At 54.2% G+C, this 19,923-nt stretch overlaps 1 protein-coding gene across 1 annotated transcript in view; it reads right to left on the bottom strand.

The window, feature by feature from the left end:
- Window positions 1-18,786, bottom strand: part of LOC143692313 (uncharacterized) — a gene marked incomplete at its 3' end in the record, with an annotated part of 30,443 nt that extends 11,657 nt beyond the window's left edge. The window contains 12 exon segments of the mRNA XM_077172445.1: window positions 6,274-6,669; window positions 6,846-6,870; window positions 6,951-7,019; window positions 7,092-7,160; window positions 7,243-7,311; window positions 7,431-7,481; window positions 7,618-7,630; window positions 8,015-8,027; window positions 9,336-9,414; window positions 11,437-11,572; window positions 13,962-14,057; window positions 18,632-18,786. Of these exon segments, the coding sequence (XP_077028560.1) occupies window positions 6,274-6,669; window positions 6,846-6,870; window positions 6,951-7,019; window positions 7,092-7,160; window positions 7,243-7,311; window positions 7,431-7,481; window positions 7,618-7,630; window positions 8,015-8,027; window positions 9,336-9,414; window positions 11,437-11,572; window positions 13,962-13,994 (953 nt within the window).
- Window positions 18,787-19,923: the final 1,137 nt, after the last annotated feature.

Raw genomic sequence — 19,923 nt, 5'->3', positions numbered from 1 at the left:
ACTTCGGTGGCCTGAAGGGGATTTGGGGGTTTGGGGAAGATTTCGGGGGGTTTGGGAAAGATTTCAGGGGCTTTGGGGGAGATTTGGGGGCGGTTTGCAGGAGGTCTGATGGAGATTTGGGGGATTTTGGGGGGTTTGGATGGATTTGAGGGGGATTTGGGAAGGATTTCGGGAGGTTGAAGGGGATTTGGGGGGGATTTGGGAAGGATTTTGGGTGGTTTGAGGGGATTTGGGCGCCCCGTGCAGCGGAGCCGTGCCCGCGATGTTGCGGGTGCCCCCCGCGCCAGCCCGTGAGCACCAGAGCCGCCCTGAGACGGGAAATTGGGGGGGATTTTGGGGGGTTTGGGGAAGATTTCGGGGGGTTTGGGGGAGATTTGAGGGGGTTTGGGAAAGATTTCGGGCATTTGGGGGGGTTTGGGAAAGATTTCGGGGGGTTTGGGAGAGATTTGGAGGAGATTTGGGGGGATTTGGGGGAGTTTGGGGGAGATTTTGGGGGGGTTTGAAGAGGATTTGGATGGACTCGAGGGGGATTTTGGAAGGATTTCAGTGGTTTGAAGGGGATTTGGGGAGGTTTGGAGGAGATTTCAGGGGGTTTAGGGGAGATTTGGGGGAGTTTGAGGGAGATTTGTGGGAGATTTGGGGGCGGTTTGGGGGAGGTCTGAGGGAGATTTGGGTGGGGTTTGAGGGGGTTTGGAGGGCGTTTGAGGAGGATTTAGGAAGGATTTCGGAGGGTTTGGAGGAGATTTGGGGGTGTTTGGGAAGGATTTTGGGGGATTTGGAGGAGATTTGGGGGGGTTTGGGGGAGATTTGGGGGGGTTTGGAGGAGATTTGGGGGAGTTTGGGGGGGATTGGGGGGTTTGGGAAAGATTTTGGGGGGGTTTGGGAAAGATTTTGGGGGATTTGGGGGGGTTGGGGGAGATTTGGGGGGATTTGGGAAAGATTTCAGGGGGTTTGGGGGAGATTTGAGGCAGTTTGGAGGAGATTTGGGGAGGTTTGGGGAGATTTGGGGGGTTTGGGGAAGATTTCGGGGAGTTTGGGGGGAGATTTGTGGGAGATTCGGGGCAGTTTGAGGGGGTTTGGATGGATTTAAGAAGGATTTGGGGAGGATTTGGGGAGGATTTCGGGCGCTTGAAGGGGATTTGGAAAGGATTTGGGGGGGTTAGGGGAGATTTTGGGGATTTGGGGGGGGTTGGGGGAGACTTCGGGGGGTTTGGGGGAGATTTGAGGGGGTTTGAAGAGGATTTGGATGGATTCGAGGGGGATTTTGGAAGGATTTCGGTGGCTTGAAGGGGATTTGGGGAGGATTTGGGGGTTTGGGAAAGATTTGGAGGAGATTTGGGGAGGTTTGGGGGAGATTTGGGGGCGGTTTGGGGGAGGTCTGAGGGAGATTTGGGTGGGATTTGAGGGGGTTTGGATGGATTTGAGGGGGATTTAGGAAGGATTTTGGAGGTTGAAGGGGGATTTGGGAAGGATTTTGGGGGGTTTGAGGGGATTTGGGCGCCCCGTGCAGCGGAGCCGTGCCCGCGATGTTGCGGGTGCCCCCCGCGCCCAGCCCGTGAGCAACCAGAGCTGCCCTGAGAGAGACATTTGGGGAGGATTTTGGGGGGTTTGAGGGGTTTGGGGAAGATTTCGGGGGGTTTGGGAAAAATTTCGGGAGATTTGGAGGGGATTTGGGGGAGATTTGGGGGGAGATTTGGGGGGGTTTGGGAAAGATTTGGGGGAGTTTGAGGCGGATTTGTGGGAGATTTGGGGTGGTCTGAGGGAGATTTGGGGGGGTTTGGATGGATTTGAGAAGGATTTGGGGAGGATTTCGGGGGCTTGAAGGGGATTTGGGGGGGATTTGAGGGGGATTTGAGAAGGATTTTGGGAGGTTGAAGGGGATTTTGGGGGTTTGAGGGGATTTGGGCGCCCCGTGCAGCGGAGCCGTGCCCGCGATGTTGCGGGTGCCCCCCGTGCCAGCCCGTGAGCAACCAGAGCCGCCCTGAGAAAGACATTTGGGGAGGATTTTGGGGGGCTTGGGGGAGATTTCGGGGGGCTTGGGGGAGATTTGAGGGGGTTTGGGAAAGATTTCGGGGCATTTGGGGGGGTTTGGGAAAGATTTCGGGGGGTTTGGGAGAGATTTGGAGGAGATTTGGGGGGGTTTGGGGGAGATTTGGGAAAGATTTCGGGGGGGTTTGGAGGAGATTTGGGGGAGTTTGGGGGAGATTTTGGGGGGTTTTGAAGAGGATTTGGATGGATTCGAGGGGGATTTTGGAAGGATTTCGGTGGTTTGAAGGGGATTTGGGGAGGTTTGGAGGAGATTTCAGGGGGTTTAGGGGAGATTTGGGGGAGTTTGAGGGGGGTTTGTGGGAGATTTGGGGGAGGTCTTTGGGACATTTGGGGGGGATTTGAGGGGGTTTGGATGGATTTGAGGGGGATTTTGGAAGGATTTCGGTGGCTTGAAGGGGATTTGGGGAGGATTTGGGGGTTAAGGGAGATTTGGGGAAGGTTTGGGGGAGTTTGAGGGGATTTGGGGGATTTGAGAAGGATTTGTGGGGGATTTGAGAAGGATTTCGGGAGGCTGAAGGGGATTTGGGGGGTTTGAGGGAGATTTTTGGGGGATTTGGGAAAGATTTGGGGGGGTTGGGGGAGATTTGGGGCCGTTTGGGGGAGATTTGGGGCCGTTTGGGGAGATTTGGGGCCGTTTAAGGGGGTTATGATGGATTTGAGGGGGATTTGAGAAGGATTTTGGGCGCTTGAAGGGGATTTGGAAAGGATTTGGGGGGGGTTAGGGGAGATTTTGGGGGATTTGAGGGAGATTTGGGGGGGCTTGAGGGATTTGGGAAGGATTTCAGGAGGTTTGGGGAGGATTTGGGGGGTTTGGGGTATTTCAGGAGGATTTGGGCATGTTTGGGGGGATTTGGGGCAGATTTTGGGGTGTTTGAGAAGGATTTGGGGGGTTTGAAGGGGATTTGGGGAGGATTTCGGGGATTTGGGGACGATTTCAGGAGGTTTGAGGGGGTTTGGGGGGAGTTGGAAGGGATATGGGAAAGATTTTGGGGGATTTAGAAAGGATTTTGGGGTTTGAGGGGGGCTGAGGGGGATTTGGGGAGGTTTGGGGGATGTTGGAGGGGTTTTGGAGGGGATTTGGGGGAATTTGGGGGAATCTGGAGGGTTGAGGGGGATTTGGGAAGGATTTTGGGGGATTTTAGGGGGTTTGAGGGCATTTTGGGGCAGTTGAGGAGGTTTGGTGGGGGTTGTGGGGGGAGATTTGGGGATTTTAGGGGATTTGGGGGGGGTTTGAGGGGGGATTTGGGAAAGTTTCAGGGGCTTGAAGAGGATTTGGGGAGTTTGGAGGGGTTTGGGGGGGATTATGGAAAATTGAAGGGAATTTCAGGGGATTTTGGGAAATTTCAGGGGATATTTCAGAGGATTTGGGGGTATTTATGGGGATTTCAGGGATATTTAAGGAGATTTCGGGGCTATTTCAGAAGATTTCAGGGGATATTTAAGGGAATTTCAGGGAATCTCAGGGAATCTCAAGGTATTTAAGGGAATTTCAGGAGATATTTCAGGGGATATTTTGGGGCTATTTCAGGGGATATTTTGGGGCTATTTAAGGGAATTTCAGTAAATATTTAAGGGAATTTCAGTAAATATTTAAGGGAATTTCAGAATTTCAGGGGATATTTCAGGGGATTTTGGTGCTATTTCAGGGGATATTTCAGGGCTATTTCAGGGAATTTCAGTAAATATTTAAGGGAATTTCAGAGAATTCCCAGAGATATTTCAGAGGATTTTAGTGCTATTTCAGGTGGTATTTTAGGGAATATTTAAGGGAATTTCAGGGAATATTTAAAGGAATTTCAGGAGATATTTAAGGGAATTTCAGGAGATATTTCCAGGGATTTTGGGGATATTTCAGGATGTTTAAGGGAATTTCAGGGAAATTTAAGGGAATTTCAGGGGATATTTATGGGAATTTCAGTAAATATTTAAGGGAATTTCAGGGGATATTTCAGGGGATTTTTGTGCTTTGGTATTTCAGGGAATATTTAAGGGAATTTGAGGGAATATTTAAATGAATTTCAGGAGATATTTAAGGGAATTTCAGGGGATATTTCAGGGATATTTAAGGGAATTTCAGAGAATTCCAGGGGATATTTCAGTAAATATTTCAGGGGATTTTGGTGCTACTTCAGGTGGTATTTCAGAGAATATTTAAGGGAATTTCAGGGAATATTTAAGGGAATTTCAGGGGATATTTCAGTAGATATTTCAGGGATATTTCAGGGAATTTCAGGGGATTTTGATGCTATTTCAGGAGATATTTCAGGGTTATTTAAGGGAATTTCAGTAAATATTTAAGGGATTTTCAGAAAAATCCAGGGGATATTTCAGGGATATTTCAGGGGATTTTGGTGCTATTTCAGTTGTATTTTAGGGAATATTTAAGGGAATTTCAGGGGATATTTCAGGGCTATTTAAGGGAATTTCAGAGAATTTCAGGGGATATTTCAGAGGATTTTGGTGCTATTTCAGGGGATATTTCAGGGGATATTTCAGGGGATATTTCAGGGGATTTTGGTGCTATTTCAGGGGATATTTCAGGGATATTTCAGGGGATATTTCAGGGGATTTTGGTGCTATTTCAGGGGATATTTCAGGGGATATTTCAGGGAATTTCAGGAGCTATTTCAGGGATATTTAAGGGAATTTCAGTAAATATTTAAGGGAATTTCAGAGAAATCCAGGGGATATTTCAGGTGGTATTTTAGGGGATATTTAAGGGGATATTTAAGGGAATATTTCCAGGGATTTTGGGGATATTTCAGGGGATATTTCAGGGGATTTTAGTGCTATTTCAGGTGGTATTTCAGGGAATATTTAAAGGAATTTCAGGGGATATATCAGGGATATATCAGGGAATTTCAGGGGATATTTCAGGGATATTTAAGGGAATTTCAGGGGATTTTGGTGCTATTTCAGGTGGTATTATAGGGAATATTTAAGGGAACTTCAAGGAATATTTAGGGGAATTTCAGGAGATATTTCCAGGGATTTTGGGGATATTTCAGGGAATTTCAGAGGATATTTCAGGGGATTTTAGTGCTATTTCAGGTGGTATTTCAGGGAATATTTCAGAGAATATTTCAGGGATATTTAAGGGAATTTCAGGGGATTTTGGTGCTGATTTCAGGTGGTATTTTAGGGAATATTTAAGGGAACTTCAGGGAATATTTAAAGGAATTTCAGGGGATTTTGGTGCTATTTCAGGAGATATTTCAGGGGATTTCAGGGAATTTAGGGGGATATATCAGGGGATATTTCAGGGGATATTTAAGGGAATTTCAGTAAATATTTAAGGGAATTTCAGAGAAATCCAGGGGATATTTCAGGGGATATTTCAGGTGGTATTTTAGGGGATATTTAAGGGGATATTTAAGGGAATATTTCCAGGGATTTTGGGGATATTTCAGGGGATATTTCAGGGGATTTTAGTGCTATTTCAGGTGGTATTTCAGGGAATATTTAAGGGAATTTCGGGGGATATATCAGGGAATTTCAGGGAATTTCAGGGGATATTTCAGGGATATTTAAGGGAATTTCAGGGGATTTTGGTGCTATTTCAGGTGGTATTATAGGGAATATTTAAGGGAACTTCAGGGAATATTTAGGGGAATTTCAGGAGATATTTCCAGGGATTTTGGGGATATTTCAGGGAATTTCAGAGGATATTTCAGGGGATTTTAGTGTTATTTCAGGTGGTATTTCAGGGAATATTTCAGAGAATATTTCAGGGATATTTAAGGGAATTTCAGGGGATTTTGGTGCTATTTCAGGTGGTATTTTAGGGAATATTTAAGGGAACTTAAGGGAATATTTAAAGGAATTTCAGGGGATTTTGGTGCTATTTCAGGAGATATTTCAGGGGATTTCAGGGAATTTAGGGGGATATGTCAGGGGATATGTCAGGAGATATTTAAGGGAATTTCAGGGAATATTTAAGGGAATTTCAGAGAACTTCAGGGGATATTTCAGGGGATTTTGGTGCTATTTCAGGGGATATTTCAGGGTTATTTAAGGGAATTTCAGTAAATATTTAAGGGAACTTCAGGGAATATTTAGGGGAATTTCAGGGGATATTTCAGGGGATATATCAGGGATATTTAAGGGAATTTCAGGGGATTTTGGTGACATTTCAGGAGACAATTCAGGGAATTTCAGGGGATTTCGGGGATATTCCAGGGGATTCCAGGTGATTTTGGGGTGTTTCAGTTTGGGGGTGCCCACCTGGCGGCCCGCAGCACCTCGGGGTGCCGGCTCATGCCCAGGTAATCGTTGGAGCACCAGAGCTGCACCAGGCGGGGGGGGGTCCCCAGGAGGGCGCTCGGGGGGTCCCGCGCCCGCCGCGCCAGCGCCGTGAACTCGCGGTAGGTGTGGGAGCGGCGCAGCCCCGCCAGGCGCGCCCCGAACAGCGCCTCGTACGGGAACGCGTCCCTCTGGGGGGGACAGAGGGTCAGGGGGGAGCCCCAAAAATAACCCCGGGCATGAAACTGCACCCCAAACCCTACAGGGACCCCGAACAGCGCCTCGTACGGGAACGCGTCCTCTGGGGGGGGACAGAGGGTCAGGGGGGAGCCCCAAAACTGCCCCGAGCCCAAAACTGCACCCCAAAAAACCCCGGGTCTGAAACTGCACCCCAAACCCTACAGAGACCCCGAACAGCGCCTCGTACGGGAACGCGTCCTCTGGGGGGGAAAAAGGGTCGGGGGGAGCCCCAAAACTGCCCCGAGCCCGAAACTGCACCCCAAAAAAACCCCGGGTCTGAAACTGCACCCCAAACCCTACAGAGCCCCCCGAACAGCGCCTCGTACGGGAACGCGTCCTCTGGGGGGACAGAGGGTCAGGGGAGAGCCCCAAAACTGCCCCGAAACTGCCCCGAGGCCAAATCTGCACCCCAAAAAAACCTCGGGTCTGAAACTGCACCCCAAACCCTACAGAGACCCCGAACAGCGCCTCGTACGGGAACGCGTCCTCTGGGGGGGACACGGGGTCAGGGGGGAGCCCCAAAACTGCCCCCAGCCCGAAACTGCACCCCAAAAAAAAACCCCGGGTCTGAAACTGCACCCCAAACACTACAGAGACCCCGAACAGCGCCTCGTACGGGAACGCGTCCTCTGGGGGGGACAAAGGGGTCAGGGGGGAGCCCCAAAACTGCCCCGAAACTGCCCCCAGCCCGAAACTGCACCCCAAAAAAACCCCGGGTCTGAAACTGCACCCCAAACCCTACAGAGACCCTGAACAGCGCCTCGTACGGGAACGCGTCCTCTGGGGGGGAAACGGGGTCAGGGGGGAGCCCCAAAAATAACCCCGGGCATGAAACTGCACCCCAAAAAAACCCCGGGTCTGAAACTGCACCCCAAAAAACCCCGGGTCTGAAACTGCACCCCAAACCCTACAGGGACCCCCGAACAGCGCCTCGTACGGGAACGCGTCCTCTGGGGGAGACAGAGGGTCAGGGGGGAGCCCCAAAACTGCCCCAAAACTGCCCCCAGCCCGAAACTGCACCCCAAAAAAACCCCGGGTCTGAAACTGCACCCCAAACCCTACAGAGACCCCAAAACCGCCTCGTACGGGAACGCGTCCTCTGGGGGGGACACGGGGTCAGGGGGGAGCCCCAAAACTGCCCCAAAACTGCCCCCAGCCCGAAACTGCACCCCAAAAAATCCCGAGCCCAAATCTGCACCCCAAAACTGTCCCGAGCCCAGAAGTGCTCCTCAAAAAAATCTGCACCCCAAAACCCTACAGAGATCCCAAAACCGCACCCAAAAACCCTCCCAAGACCCCGAAACTGCGACTCAAAAATCCTATAGAGACCCCAAAACCGTACCCCAAAAGGGCACCCCAAAACCCCACAGAGACCCCAATACTGCACCCTAAAACTGCACCCCAAAAATCCTACAGAGACCCAAAAACCGCACCCCAAAACTGCACCCCAAAACCCCACAGAGACCCCAAAACCGCCTCGTACGGGAACGCATCGTCTGAGGGGGGAGAAAGGGTCAGGGGGGAGCCCCAAAACTGCCCCAAAACTGCCCCGAGCCCGAAACTGCACCCCGAAAAACCCCGAGTCCGAAATCCCTCCCAAATCCCCCCAGATGCCCAAAATCTCCTTGGAGCCCCCCCCAAATCCTCTCAAAAATTCCCCTGAACCCCAAATTCCCCCGAAGCCCAAATTCTTCCTGGAGCTCCCCCAAATCTCCCCCAATTGCCCCCAAATTCCCGAGAAATGCCCTCCAAAAATGCCCCAAAATCCCCCCCAAACTCCCCTGAACCCCAAATTCCCCCCCAAGTACCCCACCAAAAATCCGCCAGATCCTTTCAAAATCCCCCCCGAACCCCAAAATCCCCCCCAAACTCCCCCGGATCCCCCAAAATCTTCCCACAGCTCCCCCAAATCCCCCCTGAACCCCAAATCCCCCAAAATTCTTCCCAGATCCCCCCCAAATCTCCCCCAATTGCCCCCAAATTCCCAAAAAATGCCCCCAAAAATGCCCCAAAATCCCCCTCAAACTCCCCTGAACCCCAAATTCCCCCCCCCCCAAATCCCCCCAAAATTCTCCCCGGGTCCCCCCAAATCCCCGCAAATCCCCCCCAAAGAACCCCCAAAATCCCCCCCGAACCCCAAATTCTCCCCAGATCCCCCCCCAAAATGCCCCAACATCCCCCCCAAACCCCCCAGATCCTTCAAAATCTTCCCATAGCCCCCCAAAATCCCCCCAACCCCAAATCCGAAATTCTCCCCCAGATCTCCCCCAAATCTCCCCCAATTGCCCCCAAATCCCTGAAAAATGCCCCTAAAAATGCCCTAACATCCCCCCCAAACCCCCTGGAACCCCCAAATCCCCCCCAAACTCCCCCGGATCCCCCAAAATCTTCCCACAGCTCCCCCAAATGTCCCCCAAAATCCCCCCGAACCCCAAATCCCCCAAAATTCTCCCCAGATCTCCCCCAATTGCCCCAAATCCCCGAAAAATGCCCCCAAATCCGCCTCAAACTCCCCTGGAACCCCCAAATCCCCCCCAAGTACCCCCAAAGTCCCCCCAAACCCCTCAAAGTCCCCCCAAATTCCCCCTGAATCCCCCAAATCTTCCCGCAGCCCCCCAAATTCCCCCCAAAATTCTCCCAAATTCCCGAAAAATGCCCCCAAATCCCCCTCAAACTCCCCCGAACCCCAAATTCCCCCCCCCCAAAATTCTCCCCGGGTCCCCCCCAGATCCCCCCAATCGCCCCCAAAATCCCCCCCGCACCCCAAAATCCCCAAATCCCCCCCCATTCCCCCTCCCCCTCACCGGGCAGGTTCTCCCTCCGGCCGCCGCTCGGGGGCGTCCTCGGGGGGGTCCCCAAATTCCAACAGCCAATCCAGGGCCTCTGGGGGGTCAAAGGTCATTGGGGGGGTCCCCAAAGTGATCAAATCACCCGGGGGGGTCCCCAAAATCCTCACCTGGGTCAAGGGGGGGGTCCCCAAAGTGATCACGACCCCCAGGGGGGTCCCCAAATTCCTCACCTGTTTCAAGGGGGGGGTCCCCCAAAATCCTCACCTGGCTTGAGGAGGGGGCTCGGGGGGGTCCCTAAATTCTCACCCACCTCGGGGGGGGAGGGGGAGTCCCTAAAGTCCCCACGTCCCCCGGGGGGGGTCCCCAAAATCCTCATCTGGCTCAAGGGGGGCTCCCCAAAATCCCTCGGGGGGGTCCCCAAATTCTCACCTGGCTTGGGAGGGGTCCCCAAATTCTCACCTGTCTCAAGGGGGGGTCCCCAAAGTAATCACGACAACCCGGGGGGGTCCCCCAAATTTCTCACCTGTCCCTTGGGGGGGTCCCCAAATTCTCACCTGGCTCGAGAGGGGGTCCCCAAAGTCCCCACGTCCTCCAGAGGGGTCCCCAAATTCTCACCTGTCCTGGGGGTGTCCCCAAAATCCTCACCTGTTTCAATGGGGGCTCCCCAAAGTGATCAAATCCCCCGGGAGGGGTCCCCAAAATCCTCACCTGCCACAAGGGGGCGTCCCCAAAGTCCCCACGTCCCTGGGGAGGGTCCCCAAAATCTTCACCTGTTTCAAGGGGGGGGGTCCCAAAACTCTCACCTGTCCCAAGGGGATCCCCAAAATTCTCACCTGTTTCAATGGGGGCTCCCCAAAAATGATCAAATCCCCCCGGGGGGGATCCCCAAATCTCTCACCTGTCCCAGGGGGTCCCCAAATTCCTCACCTGGCTTGGGAGGGGGGGTCCCCAAATTCCTCACCTGTCTCAAGGGGGGCTCCCCAAAGTGATCAAATCCCTCGGGGGGGAGTCCCCAAAATCTTCATCTGTTTCAAGGGGGGGTCCCCAAAACTCTCACCTGTTCCCGGGAGGGGTCCCAAATTCCTCACCTGTTTTAAGGGGGGATCCCCAAAACTCTCACCTGTTTCAATGGGGGCTCCCCAAAGTGATCAAATCCCCCGGGGGGGGGGAATCCCCAAAATCCTCACCTGTCCCAGGGGGTCCCCAAATTCTCACCTGTCTCAAGGGGGGGCTCCCCAAAGTGATCAAATCCCCCGGGAGGGGTCCCCCAAAATCTTCATCTGTTTTAAGGGGGGATCCCCAAAACTCTCACCTGTCCTGGGGGAGTCCCTGGGGGTTCCCAGGGGGGTCCCATTTCCTCACCTGCCTCGGGGGGGGGTTCCCCATTTCCTCACCTGTCCCCGGGTGTTCCCCATTTCCTCACCTGCCTCGGGGGGGCTCCCGGGGGGTTCCCCATTCCTCACCTGTCCCCAGGTGTTCCCCATTTCCTCACCTGCCCCGGGGGGTTTCCCCAGGTGTTCCCCATTTCCTCACCTGCCCCGGGGGGTTCCCCAGGTGTTCCCCATTTCCTCACCTGTCCGGGGGGGGGGTTCCCCATTTCCTCACCTGTCCCCGGGTGTTCCCCATTTCCTCACCTGTCCCGGGGGGGGTTCCCCATGGGTTCCCCATTTCCTCACCTGTCCCCAGGTGTTCCCCATTCCTCACCTGTCCCAGGGGGTTCCCAGGGGTTCCCCATTTCCTCACTTGTCCCGGGGGGCTCCCGGGGGTTCCCCATTTCCTCACCTGTCCCAGGTGTTCCCCAGGTGTTCCCCGTTCCTCACCTGTCCCAGGGAGGTCCCAGGGGGTCCCAGGTGTTCCCCATTTCCTCACCTGTCCCCAGGTGTTCCCCATTCCTCACCTGTCCCGGGGGGTTCCCCATTTCCTCACCTGTCCCCAGGTGTTCCCCATTTCCTCACCTGTCCCCAGGTGTTCCCCAGGTGTTCCCCATTCCTCACCTGTCCCAGGTGTTCCCCATTCCTCACCTGTCCCCAGGTGTTCCCCATTTCCTCACCTGTCCGGGGGTTCCCAGGTGTTCCCCATTTCCTCACCTGTCCCCAGGTGTTCCCCATTTCCTCACCTGCCTCAGGGGCGCTCCCGGGGGCGCTCACGTCCTCCTGCAGCTCGGGCGCCGCGCGCTGCACGAACGGGGGGCCCCTCCCCGCCCGGGCCCCCCATGGCCATGAAGGGACACGGGGACCCCTCGGGGGGGGCACCTGGGGACAGGGGGGGGGACACGGGGGGGGTCAGGGGGGGCAGCGCCCCCAAATCCCTGAACGAGCCCGAAAAAACCGCGCCCGAAACGCGGCAAAAACCAACCCCAAAATGACCCCCAAAAGGGCCCAAAAAATGCACCAGATTACCCCGATAGCCAAAATTACCCCAAAAAAGCCTGAATCACCCTGAAAACACTCAAGAAACCCCAAATTACCCCCCAAAAAACATAAAATCACCCCCAAAAACTAAATAACCCCGAAACTCCTCAAAAACCCCCAAATGAGCCCAAGAAAACCCCTAAAACCTCCCCCAAAACGCCCCCAAATGACCCCAAAACTCCTCAAAACCCCAAAATCTTTGCAAAACTCCTCCACCCCCTCAAAACTTCCCTGGAACTCAGCCCAAAACCCCAAAAACTCCCCCGAACCCCCCCCAAAACTCCCCCGAAAACCCCAAACCTCCCCTCCCCTACCCTAAAACCTCCCCCAGCCCCAAACCCCCCCAAAAATCCCCCAAAATTTCTCACAACCCCCAAAACTCCTCCCCCACCCCCCCCAAACACCCCAAAATCCCAAATCCCCCAAAATTCCCCAACCCTCCCCCCCAAGACCCCCCCCTGAACCCCCCAAAATCACCAAGGGGGGCTCGGGGGGGGTCAGGGGGTTCCCCCACTTGGGTTCCCCCATTTTGTTCCCAATTGGGGGTGGGGGGGGTTCCCACCCATTTTGGGGTTCCCCAGTTTGGGGTCATGGGTCCCAATTTGGGGTCGGGGTCCCCAGTTTGGGATCCGGGTTCCCCCAGTTTGGAGTCTGGGGGTTTCCCCATTTGGGGCCGGGGGGTTCCCCCCCCAATTTGGGTTCCCCCAGTTTGGGGTCAGGGTCCCCCATTTTGGGGTCCAGGTTCCCCATTTTGGGGTCGGGGTCCCCCATTTTGGGATCTTCCCCATTTTGGGGGTCTCCTCCACTTTAGGGTCTCCCCGTTTTGGGGTTCCCTATTTTGGGGTCGGGATTCCCCATTTTGGGGTCAGGGGGATCCCCCCCAGTTTGGGGTCGGGATTCCCCAATTTAGTTTCGCCCCAGTTTAGGGTCAGGGGGGTTTCCCCCCAGTTTGGGTTCCCCAATTTGGGGTAGGGATTCCCATTTTGGGGTCAGGGTTCCCCAGTTTGGGGTCAAGGGGGTTCCTGATTTTGGGGTGTCCCCATTTTGGGTTCCCCGTTTTGGGGTCCCCCATTTTGCGGTCTCCCCCATTTTGGGTGATCTCCCCCCATTTTGGGGTCCCCCCCGTTTTGGGGTCTCCCGTTTTGGGTTCCCCCCGTTTTGGGGTCTCCCCCAGTTTGGGATCTCCCCATTTAGGGGTTCCCCACGTTTTGGGGTCTCCCCCATTTGGGATCTCCCCAATTTTGGGGTCTCCCCGTTTTGGGGTCTCCCCAGTTGGAGGTTCCCCATTTTGAGTCTCCCCATTTTGGGGTTCCCTGTTTAAAGGTTTCCCCATTTGGGGGTCCCCCCGTTTTGGGCTCCCCCATTTGGGGTTCCCCCCATTTTAGGGTTCCCCCATTTTGGGGTTCCCTGTTTTGAGGTTTCCCCATTTGGGGTCTCCCCATTTTGGGTTCCCCCATTTGGGGTAGGGATTCCCATTTTGGGGTCAGGGCGTTCTCCAGTTTGGGGGCAACGGGGTTCCCCATTTTGGGGTTCCCCATTTTGAGTCTCCCCATTTTGGGATCTCCCAATTTTGGGGTCTCCCCATTTGGGGCTCCCCAGTTTGGGATCAAGGGGGTTCCCCATTTAGGGGTCTCCCCGTTTTGGGGTCTCCCCATTTTGAGTCTCCCCAATTTGGGGTCTCCCCATTTTGGGTTCCCCCCGTTTTGGGGTCTCCCCATTTTGGGCTTCCCCGTTTTGGTATCTCCCCCATTTTGGGTCTCCCCATTTTTGGGTCACCCCATTTTGGGTTCTCCCCCATTTGGGCTTCCCCGTTTTGGGGCCTCCCCATTTTGGGTTCCCCCCGTTTTGGGGTCGGGGTTCCCCAGTTTGGGGTCAAGGGGGTTCCCCATTTAGGGGTCTCCCCCATTTAGGGGTCTCCCCCATTTTGGGGTCTTCCCGTTTTGGAGTCTCCCCATTTTGGGGTCTCCCCCCGTTTTGGGGTCTCCCCATTTTGGGTTCCCTCATTTGGGGTAGGGATTCCATTTTGGGGTCAAGGGGATCCCCCCAGTTTGGGGTCGCCCCAGTTTAGGGTCATGGGTGTTCCCCCATTTGGGGTAGGGATTCCCATTTTGGGGTCAGGGCGTTCCCGAGTTTGGGGTCTCCAATTTTGGGGTCTCCCCATTTTGTGGTTCCCCCCATTTTAGGTCCCCCCATTTTAGGTCCCCCGTTTTGGGTCCCCCCGTTCTGGTACCGGTTTGGGGCCGGGGCCGGGGGCCGTGGCCATCGCCCGCAGCAGCCGCGGTTCCGGGCCAGGACGGGGCAGCGCAGCAGAGCGGCCATGGGGGAGCTGGGGGGGCAAAACCGGGGGGTCAGGGGGGGTCCCGGCACCCCAAAAACCCCAAAATCCCCCCCAAAAAAACCCCAAACCCATCCAGCGCTTCTCAGTCCCGAAATGGCCCCCAAAATCCCCTCAAAATCCACTCAAATCTCCCCAAAACCCCACAAATCGCTGAGATGGGATAAAAAAGGGGGGTCAGGGGGGTCCGGCACCCCAAATACCCCAAAATCCCCCCAAAAAAACCCCAAACCCATCCAGCTCTTCTCAGTACTGAAACCGCCTCAAAATCCGCTTAAATCCCCTCAAAATCCACTCAAATCTCCCCAAAATCCACTCAAATCTCCCCAAAATCCCCACAAATCGCTGAGATGGACAGAAAGGGGGGGTTGGGGGGGGTCCTGCACCCCAAAAACCCCAAAATCCCCCCAAAAAACCCCAAATCCACCCAGTGCTGCTCATTAATGAAACAGCTCCAAAATCCCACAAAATCCCCCCAAAATCCTCTCAAAATCCCCTCAAATCTCCCGAAATTGCTCAGAGGGGACAGAAAAGGGGGGGATCAGGGGGAATCCTGCACCCCAAAAACCCCAAAATCGCCCCAAAAAACCCCAAATCCCCCAAATCCATCTCGTGCTTCTTATCCCCCAAACAGTCCCAAAATTCCTCAAAATCCACTCAAATTCCCCCAAAATCTCCTCAAATTGCTGAGAGGGGACAGAAAAGGGGGGTCGGGGGGGTTCCTGAACCCCAAAAACCCCAAAATCCCCCCCAAAAAACCCCCAAATCCATCTCGTTCTTCTTATTCCCCAAAAAGCCCAAAACCCCCTCAAAACCCTCTCAAAATCCCACAAAATCCCCCAAAATCCGCTCAAATCTCCCCAAAATTTCCTCAAATTGCTGAGAGGGGATAAAAAAGGGGGGGTCAGGGGGGGGTCCTGCACCCCAAAAACCCCAAAAAAACCCAAATCCATCCAGCGCTTCTCAGTCCTGAACGGCCCCCAAAATCCGCTTAAATCCCCTCAAAATCCCCTCAAATTTCCCCAAAACCCCACAAATCGTTGAGATGGGATAGAAAAGGGGGGGTTGGGGGGGGTCCTGCACCCCAAAAACCCCAAAATCCCCTCCAAAAAACCCCAAATCCACCCAGTGCTGCTCATTAATGAAACGGCTCCAAAATCCCACAAAATCCCCCCAAAATCCTCTCAAAATCCACTCAAATTTCCCCCAAATCTCCCGAAATTGCTGAGAGGGGACAGAAAAGGGGGGGATCAGGGGGAATCCGGCACCCCAAAAACCCCAAAACCGCCCCCAAAATCCCCCAAATCCATCTCGTGCTTCTTATCCCCAAAAAGCCCCAAAACCGCCTCAAAATCCCACAAAATCCACCAAAATCCACCAAAATCCCTCAAATCTCCCCAAAATCCCACAAATCGTTGAGATGGGATAAAAAAGGGGAGTCGGGGGGGGGCCTGCATCCCAAAATCCCCAAAAAGCCCCCCAAAAAAACCCCAAATCCACCCAGTGCTGCTCATTAATGAAACAGCTCCAAAATCCCACAAAATCCCCCCCAAATCCACCCAAATCTCCCGAAATTGCTGAGAGGGGACAGAAAAGGGGGGGTCGGGGGGAATCCTGCACCCCAAAAACCCCAAAACCGCCCCAAAAAACCCAAATCCATCTCGTGCTTCTTATCCCCCAAACAGTCCCAAAATTCCTCAAAATCCACTCAAATTCCCCAAAATCTCCTCAAATTGCTGAGAGGGGACAGAAAAGGGGGGTCGGGGGGGGTTCCTGCACCCCAAAAACCCCAAAACCCCCCCCAAAAAAACCCCAAATCCATCTCGTGCTTCTTATTCCCCAAAAAGCCCAAAACCCTCTCAAAACCCCACAAAATCCCACAAAATCCACTCAAATCTCCTGAAATCTCCGAAATTGCTGAGAGGTGGATAAAAAAGGGGGGGTCGGTGGGGGGTCCTGCACCCCCAAAAACCCCAAACTCCCCCCCCCAAAATCCTCAAAAAACCCAAAATCCCCCCCAAATTCCCCCAAAAAAACCCCAAATTCCCCCAAATCGCAGAGAGGGGACAGGAAAGGGGGGGTCAGGGGGGTTCTGGACCCCAAACCCCCCCAGGACCCCCCAAATCCCCCCGGGACCCCCAAAACCGCGGGGAGGGAGGAGGGGCGAGGAAAGGGGACCCCAAATCCCGCACGGACCCTGAGCCCCTTTGGGGCGGTTTTGGGGTCCCTCGGGGGTGGGGGGGGGATTTTGGGGGACCCCCAGCCCCAAATTTTGCCCCTGCCCCCAAATCAGCCACAGCCAGGCCCCTCCCCCACCCCATTTTTGGGTTTTTTTTGGGTTTTTTGGGTGTGGCCCCTCCCCATTTTTGGGGTTTTTTTGGGTTTTTTTGGGGTGGGTGTGGCCCCCTCCCCCACCCCTTATCAGCCCCCCACACCTGGCGCGGGCCGGGTCACGTGACCGGGGGGGAGGGGATTTGGGGGTGCCCCACCCACCCCGGCTCCCCAAAATCCCCCAAAAAGCCCTAAAAACCTCAAAAAAAAAAACAAAATCCCCCAAAAAAAAACCCCAAAACCCCCAAAAACCTCAAAAAAACCCCCCAAAATCCCAAAAAAAAAACCCAAATCCCCAAAAAACCCAAAATTCCCCAAAACCCCCTAAAAACCTCAAGAAAAACCCCAAAATCCCCCAAAAAACCAAATCCCCCAAAAGCCCTAAAAACAGCAAAAAAAACCCCAAAATCCCCCCAAAAAACCCCAAAATCCCCCAAAAGCCCTAAAAACAGCAAAAAAAAAAACCCCCAAAATTCCGCAAAAACCCCAAAATTCCCCAAAAAACCCCTAAAAACCTCAAAAAAAAACCCAAAATCCCCCAAAAAACCCAAAATCCCCAAAAGCCCTAAAAACCTCAAAAAAAAAACCCAAAAGCCCCCAAAAACCCCAAAATCCCCCAAACCCAAAACCCCTCAAACCCCAAAACCCCCAAGAACACAAAAACAAAACAAAAAAATCCGCAAAAAACCCATAAAATCCCCCAAAACCCCAAATCCCCCAAAATCCCTAAAAACCTAAAAAACCCCAAAATCCCCCAAACCCAAACCCCCCAAACCCCAAAAACCCCAAGAACCCAAAAAACAAAACAAAAAAATCCCCAAAAACCCCATAAAACCCCCAAAACCCCAAAACCCCCAAAATCCCCAAAACCGCCAAATCCCCCCAGAGCCCAAAACCCCCCAAAATTCCAAACCCCCCCAAAAATCCCAAAATCCCCCAAAAATCCCAAATTCCCCAAACACCCCAAAACCCCCAAACACCCCCAAAACCCCAAAACTAAAAGAAATCCCAAAACAACCCAAAATCCCTCAAAAAAAAACCCCAAATCCCCCAAAGCCACCAAAACCCCAAAACCCCCAAAGTCCCAAAAAACCCCCCAAAAAATCCCAAAACCCGGAAACCCCCAAAAATCCACAAATCCCCCCCAAAATCCCTAAAACCCCAAACACCCAAAACCTCAAAAAATCAAAAACCCCCCAAAAAAAACCCCAAAAACCCCAAAACCCAACCCTTCCCCAAAATGGGGTCCCGGAAGCGCTTTGGGGTCTCCGGGGGCGATTTTGGGGTGCAGGACCCCCCCAGTTTCCCTTTTCTCCCCGCCGAGCGATTTTTGGGGGAAGTTTTGGGTTTTGGGGGGGCCCGGGACCCCCAAATTCCTGGGGGATCTCAGGAGGGGGGGGCCGGGATTCCCACAGACACCCCCGGCCCCCAAAAATCTCCCAAAATCCCTCAAAATCCCTCAAAAATCCCCCAAAATGCCCCAAAATCCCTCAAAAATCTCCCAAAATTCCCCAAAATCCCTCAAAAATCCCCCCAAATCCCTCAGAATCCCCCAGAATCCCTCAAAAATCCTCCCAAATCCCCCAGAAACCCCCAAATTCCTCAGAAATCTCCCAAAATCCTCCAGAAACCCCCAAAATTCCCCATATCGAGCAAAACTCTCCCAAATGCCCCCAAAACCACCATCCAAAATCCCCTCAAAACCCCCCAAAATCACCCAAACCCCCTAAATCCCCCCCAAAATGCCCCCAAACCTCCCCAAAATGCCCTAAAACCCCCCAAATCCCTCTAAAATCCCCCAAATCTCCCCAAAACCACCGTCCAAAATCCCCTCAAAACCCCCCAAAATCCACCAAAATCTCCCCAAATCCCTCCAAAATCCACCAAAATCTCCCCAAATCCCCCAAAACTCCACAAATCCCCCAAAACTCCACAAATACCCCAAAACTCCACAAAATCCCCCGAAACCACCACTAAAAATCCCCATGAAACCCCTCAAAATCCCCCACAATCCCCACAAAATTTCCCCAAAATCCCCAAAAATGCTCCCCAAACCTCTCCAAAATCCACCAAAATCCCCCCAAATCTCCCCAAATACCCCAAAATCGCCCAAAACCACCGCCAAAAATCCCCCCAAAACTCCACAAAACCCCCACAATCCCCACAAAATCCCCCAAAGTCGCCCCCAAATGCCCCAAATTCCCCCAAAAAGCCCCAAATCCCCCGTTCCTCACCTGTTGTCCCGCGCTGAGGACGAACAACGAGCACTGGGGCCCCCCCCAAACCGGGGCCCCCCCCAAAAAAACCCGATAAGCCCCGGGGGGCGGGGCTTGGACAGCAGAGGCTCCGCCCACGGCCACGCCCACCTGAACAAATCGGCCCCGAAGCCCCAAAAATGCCCTGAACGCCCCCAAAATCCTCAAAATTCCCTGGTCCCACCAAGCACCCCCAAAATCCCGAGACCCCCAAACCCCCCTGAACCCTCTGAGACCCCAAAACCCCCTGAGCCCCCCAAAACCCCTCAAATCCCGAACCCCCCAGAATCCCCAAAACCTGGAACCCACAAACCCCGAACCCCCCAAAACCCCTGAGCCCCCCAAAACCCCCGAACCCCCCCAAAACCCCGAACCCACAAACCCTCGAGACCCCCCAACCCCTGAACCCCAAAACTCCCCCGAACCCTCCCAACACCTGAACCCCCAAAACCCTGAACCCCCCGAATCCCCTGAGCCCCCAAACCCCCCCCACCCCAGAGCCCCCCAATACACCCGAATTCCTGGACCCCCCCAAGCCCCTGAATCCCCCGAACCCCCAAACCCCCCAAATCTCTGAACCCTCCAAACACCACTGAACCCCTCAAACCCTGAACCCCCCGAACCCCTCAAACCTCCAACCCCTGAATCCCTGAACCCCCAAAACCCCGAACCCACAAACCCCCGAGACCCCCCCAAACCCCGAACCCCCCGAACCCCCTGAGCCCCCAAACCCTCCCACCCCAGAGCCCCCCAAAACCCCCGAATCCCCGAACCCCTAAACGAACGCCCCGAACCCCCAAAACCGCGAACCCACAAAGCCCCGAGACCCCCCAAACCCCTGAATCCCCCAACCCCTGATCCTCACATCCCCCGTGACCTCCTCAAACCCCAAACCCCCGAACCCCCAAACCTCAGAGCCCCAAAAACCCCAAACCCCGAACCCCTGAACCCCCCAAACCCCTGAACCCCCCGCACCTCCGAGCCCCCCGAAGCCCCGAACGCCCAAATCCCAAATCTCCCAAACCCCCGAACCCGTCACACACCCCAGAACCCCCAAACCCCGAACCCCCAGAACCCCTGAACGCTTCAAACCCCCCCGCACCCCTCAAACCGCGAACCCCCAAACCCCCCTGAAACCCCCCGAACCCCTCAAGCTCCGAACCCCCAAACCCTTAACCCACAAACCCCTGAGTCCCCGAATCCCCCCGCCCCAGAGACCCCCAAAACCCCCAATTCCTGAACCCCCTGGGCACCCAAACCCCCCCCAAACG

This window comes from Agelaius phoeniceus, chromosome 38, assembly GCF_051311805.1.
Source record: "Agelaius phoeniceus isolate bAgePho1 chromosome 38, bAgePho1.hap1, whole genome shotgun sequence".
Classification (NCBI taxonomy): Eukaryota; Metazoa; Chordata; class Aves; order Passeriformes; family Icteridae; genus Agelaius; species Agelaius phoeniceus.
This window is presented reverse-complemented; position numbering and strand designations above follow the sequence as displayed.